Source organism: Xenopus laevis, chromosome 5L (genome assembly GCF_017654675.1).
Source record: "Xenopus laevis strain J_2021 chromosome 5L, Xenopus_laevis_v10.1, whole genome shotgun sequence".
NCBI classification, from domain to species: Eukaryota; Metazoa; Chordata; class Amphibia; order Anura; family Pipidae; genus Xenopus; species Xenopus laevis.
This window is the reverse complement of record NC_054379.1, coordinates 143,116,650-143,137,092: the sequence shown is the minus strand read 5'-3', so window position 1 is coordinate 143,137,092 and position 20,443 is coordinate 143,116,650. Positions and strand designations below refer to the sequence as shown.

At 38.8% G+C, this 20,443-nt stretch overlaps 1 protein-coding gene across 1 annotated transcript; it reads left to right on the top strand.

Moving 5' to 3' along the window:
- Positions 1 to 9,128: 9,128 nt before the first annotated feature.
- LOC108717157 (C-C motif chemokine 20) lies at positions 9,129 to 18,854 on the top strand. The gene is made up of 4 exons (XM_018263981.2): positions 9,129 to 9,506; positions 13,167 to 13,281; positions 15,138 to 15,245; positions 18,129 to 18,854. Exons 1-4 carry the CDS (start codon positions 9,443 to 9,445, stop codon positions 18,199 to 18,201), a joined length of 360 nt encoding a protein of 119 aa, XP_018119470.1. The 5' UTR covers positions 9,129 to 9,442; the 3' UTR covers positions 18,202 to 18,854.
- Positions 18,855 to 20,443: the final 1,589 nt, after the last annotated feature.

The window sequence follows — 20,443 nt, the reverse complement described above, 5'->3', positions numbered from 1 at the left end:
TATATCTGGTTTCTTGTTCTTTTGCTCCACTATCCAATGTAGACCAACTTGTTTTTAAGGCTAAAATAAGGGCCCTAGCTATCAATAACATCACCTGGATACACATGTTGTAAAAAGCAATCAGTCTCAAAATACTCAAACCCTAAATGGCTGATACACCAAATATATGTCCAACCACACTTCACCAGGCGAAAATTCGCCAGGACAACACTAATTCACTGAAATGCAAAGTTGCGTCCAGGGCGCGGAACGATGGTGAAGTTTCGCTATTGTTAATTTGGCAAGCAAAGCGAAGTTGCGCTAGTGTTGGCTACTTAGCATACGCAAAGTTAAATTTCAATGGACGTATATGTTGCAGCAAATACATTACACTACACAAGCCCAGGGAACCTTAATAAAATTACATAAAGTTGTTATATTGCCCTACACATGAGCCCAGTGTATAGTTTATGTGCCATATGTAAGGAAATGTAGGGGGAAGCCATGTACCCTAAAAAAAAATTAGGATATTTTGCAGCCTATCACCTGAAAAATGAAAAGTCGCCAGCGTTTTTGGGACTTCCAAATTTTCCAATTTTTTTTGAGGAACTCCTATCTACTCTATTGCACTTTGCCTGGTCTGAGGTGGCGAAGGTGCAAGAGCTAATGTTCATTAAAATCTTAATCTTATCTTAGTGAATTTGTGTAGTTACGTCCATTCGCCAGAGCGAAGTAGCGCTACAGTCTATCTCCTTCACTAGCGAATTTACGCCTGCGCCCGTTAGTAAAACAGCGAAGTCCCGAATTTTCACTAACGTTAGTCACTTAACCTTTTAGTGAATTTCCCCCATAGAGTGTTGGTTGAGATATTGCTGTTTTCACCAACACGGTGATGCCAATAATCATTGGGACGTGAACACAACCAGGGCTCAAATAAGGTATATATGCCCTTCAATTTTGTGGAACACTGTTCCTAAATAGCAGTGTCCCTGACATAAAATCCTAGTACGTAACTATTTTGTCCCCTGGGTGAATAATATACTATAGAGCAGTGGAGAGTAGCAGATACAGAAGAGTTGCTGCTTTGGGGCAACATTCCTCTTTCTACCTCATATAAGCAGTGATTTCCGGAAATGAATACAAATAAAAATACAAATCCACTACCTAGTAGACATAATACAAATAACTCTTATAATGTTCTGATTAGTGATGGGCGAATTTATTCGCCAGGTGGGAATTCGTGGCGAATTCCCGCAATTTGCTGTCGGTGAATAAATTCGCCAGCAAACATTTTTGCCGAAGCGAAACAGGACAAATTCGCCCATCACTAGTTCTGATATATTCCCACTGGGCTTTCAAAATTGCAATTGGTGGAGTCCTGAAGGTCCAGAACCTCCTTATAATACACAAAAGCCATGAATATCTTGTAAATTATATCCTTATAAACGGTGAGTAGTGATGTCATCAGTTATAAACAGTGAGTAGTGATGTAATTTCTGTCACATGACTCACTAAAATTAGTGTATTATAATAAATAAAGTACCCCCAGTTGTAAAATATGAGGATATTAGAAGTTACCTCGGAGTTCCATGACCTGTATAAAAACACTCGGCCTTCGGCCTCGTGTTTTTATATGTTCATGAAACTCCTCGGTAACTTATAATATCCTTATATTTTACAAGAGGGGGTACTTTATTCACTATATAATCCTGTTCCTAACCCAGTGTGAGGCCTAGAAACCCATGTGCTCCCTGACAAACTTCAGCAAATATTGGGAGCAGAGGGTTAGGAAAGTACAATCCAACTTACCTGCAATGGCTACTGATACAATGACCGATTACTGCTTTTAACTTACTAATAAAAGGAGCTTTGTTGTTGTTGGGAAATTTCCCAGATACGCTTACTCCATATCACCTATTGCACAAGAGGGTGAGATAAGTACATGGATTTATCTGCCAGTGATGGTGGTGCAGTTGTGCATTTCCTAAGTAACATAAGCTAAGGCTGATAGGACAGGGTGGCTAATATATAGTTATAATACACAAAAGCCATGAATATCTTGTAAATTATATCCTTATAAACGGTGAGTTCTGATGTCATCAGTTATAAATGGTGAGTTCTAATGTCATCAGTTATAACGGTGAGTTCTGATGTCATTTCTGTCACATAACTCACTAAAATTTGTGTATTATAATAAAGTACCCCAGTTGCAAAATATGAGGATATTAGAAATTATCTCGGAGTTCCATGGCCTTCGGCCTCGTGTTTTTATATGATCAGGAAACTCATCGGTAACTTATAATATCCTTATAATTTACAAGAGGGGGTACTTTATTCACTATATATCATTGATGTGAGCTGCTGATTTCTGGACTTTTTGGAGGGCAGGGGATACCATTATCCTGCAGAGCAATTTTCAGAGATACAAGATCCATCCCAATAATTATTTATATGAAATATGAGACATGTTCTTTAAAACAACAACGGGTTCCACACTGTTGCTTTTCCTTATAACTTTCATTATTTCCTTCATGATTCTGTTACCAGGAAACAGCTAACATTGCTGGGTCGGTGAGCTTCTGTTGGGGCTGTCGGACAGGATTTTCTGTGCTTTTTTGATTACACTGGCATGTAGTTTGTTATTCAGCTCTTTTCATGTCATTCACCATTGTATTTGATAGAGCTGAAGTGACATATGACTATCCTTAAATACCAGCAAAGAGGAAGGCTAAAGGGATAATGTCATGGGAAAAAATGTTTTTTTACAAAACCCATCAGTTAATAGTGCTGCTCCAGCAGAATTCTGCATTGAAATCAGTTTCTTAAAGGAGCAAACAGATTTTTTTTATATTTAATTTTAAATCTGACATGGGGTTAGACATATTGTCAGTTTCCCAGGTGCCCCCAGTCATATGACTTGTTCTCTGATAAACTTCAATCACTCTTTACTACTGTACTGCAAGTTGGAGTGATAGCACCCCTTTCTTCTCCCCAGCAGCCTACCAACAGAACAATGGGAAGGTAACCAGATAACAGCTCAACTAATAATCCAAATTTTTAAAAATGATTTCCTTTTTCTGTGTGATAATAAAACAGTAGCTTGTACTTGATCCCAGTGAAGATATAATTAATCCTTAAACCAGTCTATTGGGTTTATTTAATGTTTAAATGAATTTCTAGTAGAGTTAAGGCATGAAGACCCAAATTACGGAAAGATCCGTTATCCGGAAAACCCCAGGTCCCATACCTGTACCTCCAAAACGTTGTGTTGAGATCTCAATAAAGAGTTATTTTCAGAGAATTTGCAATTTGGGTTACATTTTTTATTATTTCTGGTTTTTGAGTTATTTAGCTTTTTATTCAGCAGCTCTCCAGTTTGCAATTTCAGTCCAAATTCCCCTAGCAATCATGCATTGATTTTTATAAGACACTGGAATATGAATAGGAAAGGCCTGAATAAAAAGATGAGTATTAAAACGTAACAATACATTTGAAGCCTTTCAGAGTGTTTGTTTTTTAGATTGGGTTAGTTAACCCCATTTAAAAACTGAAAAGAGTCAGAAGAAGAACTCAAATAATTAAAAACTTGTAAAAGACAAATAATGAAGACTAATTGAAAAGATGCTTAGAATTGAGCATTCTATAACATACTAAGGCCAGGGCCAGACAATGGCTGATCTACACCTCTGTTTTTCTGCTGCCCCGATGTGCTTCCGCTCATAGTTACATAGTTACATAGTTACATAGTTAATTTGGGGTTGAAAAAAGACAAAGTCCATCAAATTCAACCCCTCCAAATGAAAACCCAACATCCATACACACACCCCTCTCTACGTTTAATTAAATTCTATATACCCATACCTATACTAACTATAGAGCTTAGTATCACAATAGCCTTTGATATTATGTCTGTCCAAAAAATCATCCAAGTCACTCTTAAAGGCATTAACTGAATCAGCATCACAACATCACCCGGCAGTGCATTCCACAACCTCACTGTCCTCACTGTGAAGAACCCCCTACGTTGCTTCAAATGAAAGTTCTTTTCTTCTAGTCTAAAGGGGAGGCCTCTGGTACGGTACGGTAAAAAAGTCCCCTGTCATTTCTCTATAATGTCCTCTAATGTACTTGTAAAGTGTAATCATGTCATGGTTTTCCTGGACCCGGAAGCATTGTTTCCATTTGGGTGGAGGCAGACGTGACAGATTTTGGCCCAGAAGTGCGACATTTTGCATTTCCCGTTGAAATCTGGCAACAGTTAGAAAGCCAAGTAGCCAGTAAAGATTGGTTTCGATACACTCACGGTTAACGATGGAGCCTTCGAATAGTATTCCGGTCGGTGCAAACATATCAAAATCACGTGACTCAACGCGAGCATTCTGCAAGACCGAAAAAGAAAAACAGTTGCGATCAACAACTCAATGAGGTGTACACTGGGGTGCCTCCAAATATTTATTCATGCGGAGTACAAAAAACACTTGTTTTTTGTACTCCGCATTAATAACTATTTGGAGAAACCCTAGCAGAAAGCCAAGTAGGGCAGCAGAACAGTGGATTCTTCGCCTGGTCATTTTTAAAGGCCCAGTAACAATAAAAAAAAACATTATAGCCCCTCCAGTACCTCTTCCTTCCAGCACAAGGTTCACTATTTTAATGCTTTATTTAAAAATACCATAATGAATCTCTTCTTCTGGTTGTGCTGTGTCTCAGAAATAGGGCGATTTAAACTCATGCCCAACTTCACTGCAAAGGAAATGCTTATCATCTAGGCAGGAGCTGGGAACAAGCTATATAGTCCCCAGCCTTGATAGGTATAGAGTCATCTGAAAATTGACAAAGAGTTTGTCTTCTCAGAACCAGCTAATACATCTCAGCATGTTGAAGGCCTCGTATTAATTATGTGTATTAATTACTAATCAGCCTTATATTGTGACATTTCTATTCTATGTGTACTGTGTATTGTGAGTGGGTCCCTAAGCTCAGTAAGTGACAGCGGCACAGAGCATGTGCAGTGAATCAGCAGAAAAGAAGATGGGGAGCTACTGGGGCATCTTTGGAGACACAGATCTTTACTGCTAAAGGGTTGTGGTTGCCTTGGGCTGGTACAGAAGCCCAAAACATAATGTATAACATTTCTAGCTACTTCTTTAGTTAAGTTTTATTTCTCCTTTAAGGATTAGATATACAGCAATAAGGAATGAATGCTCTATTTACAATGACGGCAAGTTACATAGGAAATAGTTTTATACAGAGGGATAATATACACTGGATTACACATATTAGTTGCTTATTGTAGTTGGGACCTGAAATTCAAAATTAATCTCCATACCTTAAATCTGTTTAAAAATCATTTTAAAATTAAATAATCCCAATAAAACTGTTTTCATCTAATAAGGATGAATTGTATCTTAGTTGGGATCCAGTACAATGTATTGTTTTATAATTTCATAGAAAAAGGGAATCTTTTTATTTTTATTTGTTTTTTTCTTTATTTGATTATAATGGAGTCTATGGGAGATGGCGTTCCCATAATTCAGAGCTTTCTGGAGAACGGATCCTGTACCTGTATTAATAAAGGGCTGTAATACATAGCATTGCAATACATTCTGCTTGGCCCTTTTCAGCTTTAATGGAGTATGAGTTAATAGACAATTTTAACAAGCTATGTGCTAAAAGCCTGGAGCAGGGTGTCTGGAAATAGTATATTGGTTACTACAGTGTATTCAGGAACAGTGGCAGAATCCAATTTCAGTACATAGTACAAAAGCCTATAGAAAGTGAAATGAATCTTATATTCGATAGGATGAAAATTCAGCAAGTGGGTTTTCTATCATAACATAGGATGTTTCTTTAAAACCAGCAAACAACTAATGAAATGAATATATCCTTGTCCAAATAATAATAAAAATCCCTTCTAACTGCTACCCTCATCGCTTGTCAGTACACCAACTGAATTCAGATCTCCCGGAAACCCATTTCCCCTATATGAGAATTAGACAACTTAGTTAACCTCTGTGATGCTAAATTTAACATAGAACATGGAGCATGCTGAACAGGAACGATACAGTATTATTATTATTATTATTATTAACATGTATTTATATAGCGCCAACATAGTGCATAGGGGCAAATTCACTAAGCGCCGAAGCGCCGAACGCTAGCGTTAATTTGCTAGCATTTGGCATTTTCGTTACTGCGCAAATTCACTAACGAACGCTGGCGTAGTTTCGCTAGTGTTACTTCGCACCCTTACGCCTGGCGAATTTTCGCTAGCGACGTAACTACGCAAATTCACTAACGCGCGCAGTGTACTGAACGCTACCTTTTACGCTAGACTTCCTTCGCCACCTCAGACCTGGCGAAGCGCAATAGAGTAGATAGGGATTGTTTCAAAAAAAGGCAACATTTTTTCTAAGTCCCAAAACACGCTGGTGTGTTTTCTACATGATGGGTGATAGGCTGAAAAAGATCGAAAAAATTTTTGGGGCTCCCCTCCTTCCCCACTACATTTCCTGACTCATGGCAACTTACCTAGACAGTGGGCACATGTGTAGGGCAAAATAAAAATTTTATTTGATGAATTGAAGGTTTTCTAGGCATTTGTAGCGTATTCCTCCATTGAAATTTGAATTTGGCGCCCTATGCAAATTAGCCTTCGCTAGCGTAACTTCGCTTTACTTAGCGAATCAACGCTAGCGCAACTTCGCAACCTTACGCTACCCCTGAGCGCAACTTCGGATTTTAGTGAATTTGCGAAGCGCTGGCAAAACTACGCCTGGCGAAGTGTGGCGAAGTGCGGCGAAGTTGCGCCTGGCGAAACTACGATTGTTAGTGAATTTGCCTCATAGAAACTAATGGAAACGAGTGAACTTAACATTTGGGGGATTATTTATCAAAGTCCGAATTTATCTCAATATTTTTTTGCTATAAACTCAAATCCGCTCAGGTTATTTACGCTTATTAATTATTAAATTTTCTCGAAAAATTTGCTTTGCGGGAAAAAATGTAATTTTCACGATTATTTTGGATTTTCCCCCGAAAATCCAAAAAGGTCGGAGATAGTGATGGGCGAATTTGCGCCGTTTCGCTTCGCCGAAAAATTTGTGAATTTCGCACGAAATTCGCGAAACGGCGAAAAATTCGCGAAACGGTGAATTTTTACCGCGAATTTTTTCGCTCGGCGCAAATCGCGCAAATTCGCCGCGAATTCGCGCCTGGCGAATAAATTCGCCCATCACTAGTCGGAGATGGCGGATTTTCGGATTTAGGCTTTTTGTAGCATTGGGGTATAATAAATTCAAGTTTTTGCCAGATAAATCTGAGGTTTAGAATATAACCCCCTCAGTGTTTAACCCCTTTCTAGAAATACCCTTAGCAACACATAGATAAGGAGGAGGCATTTGTCTGATCATAATTTGGTAATAAAATATGTCAAAATTTGAAATAAGGAATTTGCTTGATGAATTCTGGATTATTCTCCCTTTGCATTGTCCCTTTCTCCAGTTATTAAGCCTTTGCATGTTCTATTCTCCATAGATGCAAAAAAATATTTAATTGTGAATTTTATCACTTCACTGGCTTCTGGGCTAGAAACGTAAGAACAAAGGAAAGTCTGTGCTCTTGACCTTACAGTTAAAGACTCGCCTACCCATTTTGCTGCTTAGTTTGACACCTAGGGGCACATTTACTAAGCTTGAGTGAAGGATTACAATAAAAAAATACTTTGAATTTCGAAGGTTTTTTTTGGCTACTTCGACCATGAGATTAGCTACTTCGACCTTCGACTACGACTTTGACTTCAAATTGAACGATTCGAACTAAAAATCGTTTCGACCATGCGACCATTCGACAGTCGAAGTACTGTCTCTTTAAAAAAAATTCACCACCTAAAACCTACCGAGCACCAATGTTAGCCTATGGGGAAGGTCCCCATAAGCTTTCCTTGCTTTTTTTGATCGAAGGAAAATCGTTTGATCGATGGATTAAAATCGTTCGATCGAATGAATATTCGAAGTCGAAGGATTTGACTTCAAGGTTCTAATATCGAGGGTTAATTAACCCACGTTATTCGACCAATAGTAAATGTGCCCCTTAGATGCCTCTGGCATTTTAAAAAATGCTTTTTGTTTCAAAGCCTAATGATACATACACACAAATGTTTTTAAAAGCTTTTTCCATTCGGTATTTTTTGAGCATTCTTTTAAATGGCAATGAAAGAGTTAAAGATCTAGGTCTGATGTATGACACATCAGACCTAGATGCAGAAATAAATGCTGAATGTACATAAAAGTGAATGTGACCATTTTATAAATCACTGCTTTCAATATCCATATGAATCTACTACATGTATGGGACCTGTTATCCAGAATGCTTGGGATCTGAGGTTTTCCTCGAGAAGGAGTCGTTCTGTAATTTGGATCCCATACCCTGAGGTCTGCTAAAAAAATTTTTTAAACATTAATTAAACCCAATAGGATTGTTTTGCTTCCAATAAGGATTCATTATATCTTAGTTGGGATCAAGTACAAGCTACTGTTTTATTATTACAGAGAAAAGGAAAACAAATGAAAAATTTGGACTTTTTGCTTAAAATGAAGTCTGTGGGAGAAGGCCTTCCCATTATTTGGAGCTTTCTGGATTACAGGTTTCCAGATAACAGATCCCATACCTGTACCCAGAAGTGTGGAAATAGGTTTTCTTCTCCTAACACATAGGAGGTTATTTACTTATATTCTGGTCAAAGTTTTTTGGCCATAAACTTGAATTTTTAGAGGAAAATAACTGGAATTTTTCAGAAATTTATAATACCCCAAAGCTGCAAAAAGTCTAAATCCGCCATCTCAAACCTGCTGCTGATCCATAAAGTTTACTTTTTATATTTAATGCCATCTGTGCCAAGAATAGAAGCGGCAGTCAGAATCCTGTGTAAATGCCCTTGTGTGAATACCCTAAAGCTGTACTTTGCCTTATTGCGAATCCATTTCCATGCTGTATTGCATCATAGATGTGGGATTTTACTTCTCCGAGGCTTTTATTCTGTGCCAGCAAATCTGCTTGCAGCCAAGGTTCACATGATTAGGCTGTATAACATAAGTGTACGCTCGGATTAATCATTTACTCTGATAATTATTCCATTCCCTCACTGTGATGTAACTGCTGAGCATAATGACTGTGATGGCGTAAAATCACAACACACATATAATGGACACCCCTCCAAAAACAACACATCACGGTGGAAATTCCTTTACACAAGCCAACCAGATTGAACAATACTCCTTCCATAGTCACAGAAAGAAAAAATACAGGTTTAGCCACTCCTGGAAAAACCCATTTTTTATAATTAGCCTTACCATCGTGTCTATTTTCAAATGGGAATTTCCTCTTCAAATATGTATATATAAACCAGCAGCAGTAAGCCTCGGGTATCAGACAAACCAAACCAGCAGCAGGTTTAACCACTACAATGGCTCTTACTTGGAATCTGCTTCTCCTCATTGGACTTGTATTTGTCATTTCTGTTTCTCAAGGTAAGTCTCTATGTGTATATATATATACTCAATACTCTATAGTTTATTTTGTATGAGAATTGTGAAGAATGGAAGAACAATACAGACAATAACAGAACCTGGTAAAGAGATTTATAGAATTGCATACAGTATAGTACATTCATATTAACACTTTATATGAGATTTCGTACCTGTACTGCACTGTACTTACTCTGCATGCATTATTATCGTGCAATGCTACCGGATGTTTTTGTGCAATAAAAATACAGAATAATAATATACTGCAGGTATGGGAACTGTTATCCAGAATGCCAAGGGTCAGGGGGTTTCCCAGATAAGGGATCTTTCCATAATTTGGATCTCCATCCTTTAAGGCTGCTACAAAATCATGTAAACATTAAGGGGCAGATTTATCAAGGGTTGAAGTGAATTTGAGGGAATTTTCGAACTAAAAAAATTCGAAATCTAATTAATTTTTTGCATACTTCGACCATCGAATAGGATACTACAACTTCGAATTTACTTCGACTTCGATTGGAAGTAAAAATGTTCAATTATTTGACCATTCGATAATCGAAGTACTGTCTCTTTAAAAAAAACTTCGACTTCAATACTTCGCCAAGTTAAACCTGCCGAAGTGCTATATTTGCCTATGGGGACCTTCTACAACCATTTTCTAAGTCTTTACACATCGAATAAAAAATCGTTCGGTCGATCGCTGAAATCCTTCGAATCGCAGGATTTGCAAATTTGGTGAAAAAACTTTAAATTCAATATTCAAATTCGAAGTTTTTTAATTTGATGGTCAAATTTCGAAGTTTTATGTACTTCGAAATTCGACCCTTGATAAATCTGCCCCCTAAGGGTCAGATTTATCAAGGGTCGAATTTCAAAGTGAAAAAAACTTTGAAATTCGACCATCGAATAGGGTAGTCCAACATTCGAAGTCGAAGGATTTTTAAGATCATACGATCGTACTTCGAATCGTACAATTTAATCGTACGATTTAAGCGTACGGTTTAATCGTACAATCGTACTATTTTACAAAAAAATCCTTTGACTTCTCAAAACTGGCTATAGGTTCTAGGAGGTCCCCATAGGCAGGTTTAAGGTGGTGAAGTCGAAGTTTTTTAAAGAGACAGTACTTCGATTTTCGGATGGTCAAGTAGTCGAAGTATTTTCACTTCAAATCGAAGTCGAATTTGGCCTATTCGATTGTCGAAGTACCCCAAAAAACTTAGAAATTCGAAGTTTTTGAATTTGAAAATTCACTTCGACCCTTAGTAAATGGGCCCCTAAAAAACCCCAATAAGCTGGTTTTGCCTCCAATAAGGATTAATTATATCTTAGTTGGGATCAAGTACAAGTTACTGTTTTATTATTACAGAGAAAAAGTAATCATTTTAAACAATATGAATTGGTTGATTCAAAAAGAATCTATGGGAAATGGCCTTCTCATAATCTGGAGCTTTCTGGATAACAGGTTTCCGGATAACAGATCCCAGACCTGTACAGTATAAGTGAAGCGAATGGCAACTGACTAACTGGGTCATTCACAAAGCCGAAGAAGACTTAAATTGGAATAAGAAAGAAAAATGGCAGGGGAAGCTGTTGCTGTGGTTTATGAATGGTTACTTATTTTTTAGGGTTTTCAATGAAGATTCTAATTTCAGGGTAACTCCACTTTTGTGAATGAGTTTCTATTTCAGCATGATGATGAGCTGAACTGAGATGCTTTGAAATAATTGGCATTAAACAGGACTTCATATTTATAGTTGAGTGAGTCCCTGTTTTTAGTAGGTCAGGCAGGCGAGAGGGGTGTGACAAACTGTGTTTTGAAAATGGGTTCAAATGTTTTTTGTGTTGTGTCATGTATGATACAAGATAACATGTGTCCTCTTCAGTCTATCATAAGGTTTACAGTTTTGACAGCAGGCCCATATTAAAGAGGTAGTTTACCTTCAAGTTAACTTTTAATATATCATAGAATGGTTAATTTTAAGCAACTTTTCAATTACTTTATTTATTATAGTTTTTTTATTATTTCCCTATTTCTTTTGACTCTCTGCAGCTTTCAAATGAGGGTCACTGACCCCATCTAAATAACAAATGTTCTGCAAGGCTATTGTTATTGCTTCTGTTTATTCCTTATCTTTCTATTCAGGCCTCTCCTATTCATATTCCAGTCTCTTATTCAAATCAGTGGATGGTTGCTAGGGTCATTTTAACCCTAGCAACCAGATTGCTGAAATGATAAACTGGAGAGCTGCTGGATAAAAAGTTAAATACATTGAAAACCACAAATAATAAAAAATTAAATGAATTGCAAATTGTCTCAGATGATCACTCTCTGCATCATATGAAAAGTTAACTCAAAGATGAACAACCCCTTTAAGGGCTCTTACTCACTGGCGTTTTGACCTGCGCTCCCCTGCGTTCCGTTTTTTGGCGTTCAGCCGCAGGGGAGCGCAGGAATAGACGCAAGTCATTATTTCAAATGGGGCTGTACTCACTCAGGCGCGTGTAGGCGCTGAACGCAGGAAAAATGCAGCATGTTGCGTCTGAACCTGTGTTCGGCGCCTACACGCGCCTGAGTGAGTACAGCCCCATTTGAAATAATGACTTGCGTCTATTCCTGCGCTCCCCTGCGGCTGAACGCCAAAAAACGGAAACGCAGGTCAAAACGCCAGTGAGTAAGAGCCCTTATTCAACATCATTTCTGGCCAATAAGCAATTAATTTAGACACATGATGCAAAGACTTCTGCACATCCAGCCAGAATATAGCCAAACTAATGAATAATTATCCATGCAGCATAGGGTTTTTTTATGTGTTTTAATTGTGATACACGATGTGTATATGTTATACAGGTATGGGATACGTTATCCGGAAATCCATTATCCAGAAAGCTCCGAATTACAGTGAGGTTGTCTCCCATAGACTCCATTTTATCCAAATAATCCAAATTTTTAGAAATGATTTCCTTTTTCTCTGTAATAATAAAACAGTACCATGTACTTTATCCCAACCATAATTAATTCTTATTGGAAGCAAAACCATCCTTTTTGGGTTTATTTAATGTTTACATGATTTTCCAGTAGGAAGATCCAAATTACAAAAATATCAGTTATACGGAAAGCCCCAGCTCCAGAGCATTCTGGATAACAGGTCCCATACCTGTGCATGGAATATAGCAGATGCAAGGATATAGCCTCAACATGAAACAATCACATTACCAGTCAAATGTACAGGTATTGGATCTGTTATCCAGAATGCTTCCAGATAATACATATTTCTGTAATTTGGATCTTCATACCTTGTCTACTAGAAAATCATTCAAACATTAAATAAACCCAATAGGCTGGTTTTGCTTCCAATAAGGATCAAGTATATCTTAGTTGGGATCAAGTACAAGCTACTGTTTTATTAATAAAGAGAAAAAGGAAATATTATGAAAGAATTAGGACTATTTGTATAAAATTAAGTCTATGGGAGACAGATTTTCTGTAATTCTGAGCTTTCTGGATAACGGGTTGCCATACCTCTACTGTGATAGGCAAAAAGTGTTAATGTGTGTTTGCCAATTGTTTCTAAATTGCATCAATCATGTACCGAAGAGCATTACCTGTGACATTCATATGCATGTGTATTCTAATCATCTCTGCTGCACCTCTATTTCCAGCGTCTGGGGACTATGATTGCTGTACTTCCTACAGACAAAAAAAGATCCCCCAGAAGATTATCAAGGGATTCTACATCCAAAAATCAAGCGAGGTCTGTGACCTGGATGCAATTGTGTAAGTACTCATATCCCACTTATCTCATATCATAGATATTCAGCATTGATATCCACCCTTACACAGCAGAATAAAATCTTGATGCAAGATTTATATGCAGCCTCACAAATCAGCAAAATTAAGAAAGTAATGTAACATATTGTAATGCATCATAATATTGTTCAATAAATAAGAGAATCACATCTGCACATGGTATTTAGCAGCCCCCCCAATACTCCAAACTCCTATATCCAGTCCTTGTTGTTTTCCACTAACCCAAGCCTGTGTTTGCAATAGAGATTATATTGCCAAGGCTTTTAATTACCTAAATGAAATTGTAGGCACACATTTAGCACCTCTATTAGATCAGTCAGGCACAGTGACATACAAGGGAATGATCTATGCTCTATGTGTAAACACTCATATTTAAGGTTCACGTTGTACAGGAAACACAAATGCACTTTGTATTGTTTGCACTATAGAACTTTCCCCACTCATTTGCTCTTCATTCAAATGAAAGTGTTTTAAAGAAATAAAGATATCATATAGCGTTGCCCTGCACTGGTAAAACAGATCTGTTTGATTTAGAAACTCTACTATTGTTCATATAAACAAGCTGCTGTGTAGCAATGGCAGAAATTGAAAAAAGTCTATATGGCACAGGTTAAATAGTGGATAACGGATAACACCATTATGTTCTACAGAGCTTATCTGCTGTGTAACCTGAGCCTTTTCTCTATTGAATGGCTGCACCCATTGCTACACAGCAGCTTATTTATATAAACTATAGTAGTGTTTCTGAAGCAAACACAGCAGTTTTACCATTGCAAGGCAACACTGCATTATTTTTGTATTACTTTAAAATACTTTTATTTTTTGATGTTACTGTTCCTTTAAACGGTGCTCAGGCCAGAAATTGTGTTACATTGCTTTAAAGGGATACTGTCATGGGAAAAAAAAAAAATTTCAAAATGAATCAGTTAATTGTGCTGCTCCAGCAGAATTCTGCAATTAAATCCATTTATCAAAAGAGCAAACAGATTTTTTTATATTCAATTTTGAAATCTGACATGGGGCTAGACATTTTGTCAATTTCCCAGCTGCCCCTGGTCATGTGACTTGTGCCTGCACTTTAGGAGAGAAATGCTTTCTGGCAGGCTGCTGTTTTTCCTTTTCAATGTAACTGAATGTGTCTCAGTGGGACATGGGTTTTTACTATTGAGTGTTGTTCTTAGATCTACCAGGCAGCTGTTATCTTTTGTTAGGGAGCTGCTATCTGGTTACCTTCCCATTGTTCTTTTGTTTGGCTGCTGGGGGGAAAAGGGAGGGGGGTGATATCACTCCAACTTGCAGTACAGCAGTAAAGAGTGATTGAAGTTTATCAGAGCACATGACTTGGGGGAGCTGGGAAATTGACAATATGTCTAGCCCCATGTCAGATTTCAAAATGTAATATAAAAAAATCTGTTTGCTCTTTTGAGAAATGGATTTCAGTGCAGAATTCTGCTGGAGCAGCACTATTAACTGATTCATTTTGGGAAAAATTTTTTTTCCCATGACAGTATCCCTTTAAGTAAATACGAAGGATACAAAGGAAGATGGATAAATAAAAATCCATTGTAAAATATTGTTTTCAAGAAATTTGACACCTTTTGTGGGTAAAAGCAGGCATTAAAAAGGCAAAATATGGATTATTTTTAGTGCAGTGCAATGTTCAAAATGTATTTTTCACCCATCTTTAAGCCACGACACACAAGTTCATTGTGGAATACGCATACTGTAGCTGTATAAAGGAAAGCACCTGCTGGGGAATGTCGTAGGACTAGCAGAAGAATTTCGTAGGAATAACTTCTTTCCTTCCCTCTCTGCTCCTTCAGGTTTGAAGTTGCGTACAAGTCACAGATAAATCGCAAAGTGTCTATCAAGTCCAGGCTGTGTGCAGATCCCAAGGAAAAGTGGGTTCAAAGCCGCATTGAAGAACTAAAGTAAGTCTGTTCAGAATGCTGTATATATAGAGTGGAATAAACACAGTTTGCCTGCAATCTAAATGATCCCATGAGTGTCGCTCTTTGTCGATATATCTATTATCTTTGGCTGGCACCCGGGTCTTCACCAAGTAAACGGAGTGCACCTTTGGAACAGGTATATATATAGTGAATAAAGTACCCCCTCTTGTAAAATATAAGGATATTATAAGTTACCGAGGAGTTTCATGACCATATAAAAACACGAGGCCGAAGGCCGAGTGTTTTTATACAGGTCATGGAACTCCGAGGTAACTTATAATATCCTCATATTTTACAACTGGGGGTACTTTATTTATTATAATACACACATTTTAGTAAGTCATGTGACAGAAATTACATCACTACTCACCGTTTATAACTGATGACATCACTACTCACCATTTATAAGGATATAATTTACAAGATATTCATGGCTTTTGTGTATTATATATATATATAAACAAGGGAAAGTTGTGCTCACCACTATTTTTTAAAACCTTATAGTCAACTACAAGAGGTCCTCTGCACTCAACCCATTATCAATATATTTAAGACAGAGACATTTTGTGCATACTGCTACTAAAAAATGCCTTACCCTTTAAACAACACAGGGATTGTTTGTCCATATATTGCAATATATTTAAGCTGGCCAACTACATTAAAGTCATCCCATATCTGGCCAGTCCTACGCTCAATTTTCATCTGATTCATTAAGAATTCAATTGCTTAATTATACATTTTACAAAGGGACTGAGTTGCAGGTAAAACTTAGATGGTGCAAAGATGGTGACCCCCTGTAGCCAACTTTGAAAGCATAAATTATTTGTTTGATTAGGCTTGTGGTGCAGTAAGTTCATGTTTATATGTAGTATACAAAATACAGCATTTCTAGCCTTATTCTATTTTAGACTTTACATGCCCTAGCAGATTGTATGCTGTTCTGCTTAGTCAGCTGATAAAATAAAGTTTAAAACAGCAGAGCTGCTAAGAGATACTCTGCAGATCTCTCTGGAATCATACAATCAGTGTGGCAGCACCTGCCTGTCAGCAAACAGTCAATTTAGCAGGAACCTGGAAACGGCAAAACTCCATTCCTTCCAAGGATTACACAAATTCGGGGATGTTTCACACAGTTAGGGAGGGGTTCACACATTTTGCTGTGATCCCCTTGATGTCTCTTTCACTATTGCTGGCACCAAAAGAGTTAAAAAAAAAGAATCTGCAGATAAATATATTGACTTTACCTTAAAAGAGCCGAGCGGAGTACAGACATAGATTTATCTGCTGCACTTCCTTCTTTGTGCTACAAAGGTCTCTGTATTGTGTACAAACCTACCTGCTTTTGATTTCACTACAGAAGGATTAAGCCGCTTTTGGCAAACTCATATTATAGGGAAAATCTCTCAAGCGCAAATGCGGTGCTCTCTGAGCATAAATCAGCATAAATCAGATTTTTACATAGCCCATGTTGTTGCTTGCAGCCACATTGAGTAATAAGAAAAAAAGAATCAACCCTAATAAAGGATAAAGAAACTCCAGAACTTGGAAAATGTATAGGACTAGGAGAATAGCACAAGCACAGTTGTCCATAGCCAGCAATTAGAAATTAGTCTTGATCACTCTACTGGTGCACTGGGGCAACTTTGCACATATCAGCTCAATGTGCATTTCTTTCAGTCAGGTTGAATAAGTCTTATATTGACTAAAGCCCTGGGAAACTTTTCAAAACACTGTAAAAGCAATTCCTCTTCCTCATATACAGCAACCCTATGCAATCTGCAATGTGAAACTGCAACATACAACCAGCAATGAATAGGTATTAACCCATGACACCCAGCAGCCATTAAACAGGGTTGCTATAGATAGGGTGCAGACACAGGGTTGCTGTAGATAGGGTGCACACACAGGGTTTCTGTAGATAGGGTGCACACACAGGGTTGCTGTACATTGGGTGCACACACAGGGTTGCTGTACATTGGGTGCACAGGGTTGTTGTACATTGGGTGCACAGGGTTGCTGTACATTGGGTGCACAGGGTTGTTGTACATTGGGTGCACAGGGTTGTTGTACATTGGGTGCACATGGTTGCTGTACATTGGGTGCACAGGGTTGCTGTACATTGGGTGCACAGGGTTGTTGTACATTGGGTGCACAGGGTTGTTGTACATTGGGTGCACATGGTTGCTGTACATTGGGTGCACAGGGTTGTTGTACATTGGGTGCACAGGGTTGTTGTACATTGGGTGCACATGGTTGCTGTACATTGGGTGCACAGGGTTGCTGTACATTGGGTGCACAGGGTTGTTGTACATTGGGTGCACAGGGTTGTTGTACATTGGGTGCACATGGTTGCTGTACATTGGGTGCACATGGTTGTTGTAAATTGGGTGCACAGGGCTGCTGTACATTGGGTGCACATGGTTGTTGTACATTGGGTGCACAGGGTTGCTGTACATTGGGTGCACAGGGTTGCTGTACATTGGGTGCACATGGTTGATGTACATTGGGTGCACAGGGCTGCTGTACATTGGGTGCACATGGTTGTTGTACATTGGGTGCACATGGTTGCTGTACATTGGGTGCACAGGGTTGCTGTACACTGGGTGCACATGGTTGTTGTACATTGGGTGCACATGGTTGTTGTACATTGGGTGCACAGGGTTGCTGTACATTGGGTGCACATGGTTGCTGTACATTGGGTGCACATGGTTGTTGTACATTGGGTGCACAGGGTTGCTGTACATTGGGTGCACATGGTTGCTGTACATTGGGTGCACATGGTTGGGGGAAGAGTTTTCTGTGTGTAAGAGTTTTCTGGCCTGTGTTATACCCTGCTAATCATTCATTATTCTGACTTTCCAGGAACAAAGCTTTAAAGATGAAGATCCAGAAGAAAGCACAAAAGAAGAGGATAAAGAAACAGATTCGCAACTGAACATCCTGCAGTTCAACTACAGCAAGTGACAGAGTCACAGTATCTGGTTTCTTATGAAACTAACAAACACAGCACTTGATTCATATTGCATCATCCCTACCTTAACCCTAGAGGAATATGGCAGCTCCTTTGCAGGAGTCGTTCTATTTTGCTACAAAATTTTCCATTTTTAGGGAAACCCTATTGGGTCAGCCCACAGCTGCTTTTTTGGGAACTAGACTAAGCGCTGGAGCTGACTCCACCTGCACACTGCAGTTTTGCCCTTGTTACAGCTCATCAGTGCAAACTAAGGGGTTGCACTTTTTGTTGCATTGCCTCTTAGCTTTCTGATCAGCATCAATGAAAAAAAACACACAAGCACAAAATTAATTCATGTTTTTTGTTACTAAAGTCTTCTCCATTCTAATGTTTATTGCCCCTTTTTTGTTGTTAGTACCAATGCCTTTTACATTACATTTCCATCAATTTGTGACATCCGGTATTTGTGTTCCATTTCAAACTTTTAAGTAAAGAAGATGCACTTCATATTTTCTTGTTTCTTTGTTTTCTGTACTGTCTACTTTTTTCTGTTGTGCCACATTTTGTAAATGTATTCCATAATATTTGAGCTTTTAGTTCTATTTCTATATAAATAAACATATCAGCTATTCTCACATGTCTAGTTATTTGTGTTAAACCGTATACAAAGGTTCCACTCCCCTTCCTTTTTAACTCTCCTTTCTGTTTAACTCATTGGTTCCCTAGAACAGTTGTAGGGGAACTCAGCCTGAAGGTGTCATGGTCGGCACCCTAAACCAGAACTAGTGCCAAGCTCCCTGGTCTCGGCTCGGCTTCACCAGTAGTGTGACCACCTTTGGCTTCGGGAGGAGCCCTCGGTGTACTCAGATGCCACCTGGACTTTACGAGAGGAGCAAGGCGAGGAGTTCTGGCAGGCAAAGGGGCACGACAGTTAAAGTCAGTTAGGCCGAAGGTCACGGTACAACAGCATAAGGCAGAATTGTAGTCAGACAGGCTGGTAGGCAGATAACAAGGATCGTCAAACAGGCAAAGGGTCAAAACCAGGTGATCAATCAAAGGGTTAAGCAGAAGAGTTGTCGTAGGCAAGCAAAGGTCAGGATACAGATTGTCCGATTGTCAGGAAGCAGGCTGGGTCAAACACGGATAAACAGATCAGAATACAAGCAGACGCACAAGGATCAGAAAACCACAAGAACTAAGTTCTATCACGGGCAATGTCTGGAAGCCCTTACAGGCTATTTATACATTTAAATTTGGCGCCATTGTGCGCTGGCGTCATCACGCCAGCGCACCTGCGCCTTTAAGAAACATGGAGATGCGCGCAATTAGGGAGACAAGATGGCGCCAGATACGGAGCGGCCAACCCTCGACATGCATAAACATACATGTGCGAGTACTGGTTTGGAGCTGTGCTCACTCCCTTCTCCCTTCATCGCATCACTCTATAGGAGAAACGGGTCACACCAGGGACAGGAGTTTTGAAAGCAGGAGTGGTAACTGGTAGAGCACCCTATCAATGTGGCAAGCTGGGGGCAGGCAACCTCTAAAATGTTGTTGCCCTAGACCTGGGCCTTTGTGGCCTTCCCAAAAATCCAGGCCTGCAAATAGGCAATCACAGCCTTTACATGGCACCCCAAGGAACTTTTTTCATGCTTGTGTTGTTCTCCAACTTTTTTTTACATTTGAATGTGGCTTATGGGTAAAAAAAGGTTGGGGAACCCTGCCTTAGAGAGGGTGTGGGAATAAGGGGGGAACCAGCCCTAATAGAGATGTACTGTGTGAGCTACATTATTACAAATATGTATTTACAATGCAAAAGTCCAATAATCCATCTAAATGAATACTTAGTATCTGAATAGATAGAGGGCCCCCGTATAAGCATTTCAATGGCTAGCTCTATTATCATTGGCTGTAGCCGTTGGTTAGACACCAGTAAGACATAGGCAGCCCAGGTACCCCCTTTTCCCTCCAACGCTATTTAACTGGATTCCCACTTAGTACAATGTAGCACCAAATATTTGGTTTTCCTAAATTGCTGACCTCAGTAAGAAGCCATGAAAGTTTTCGCTTTGCTCTGGAACAGCATGTGATTTTGCCTCTAACCTGAAAGAGAAAGGAGTAGATTATAATTTACTGTCACTGAGATTGGGTTACTTGGCATTACTATGGTGTTCAAGGAACAAAAACATTCAGGATATTGTATTATGGGTCTGTAAACATAACC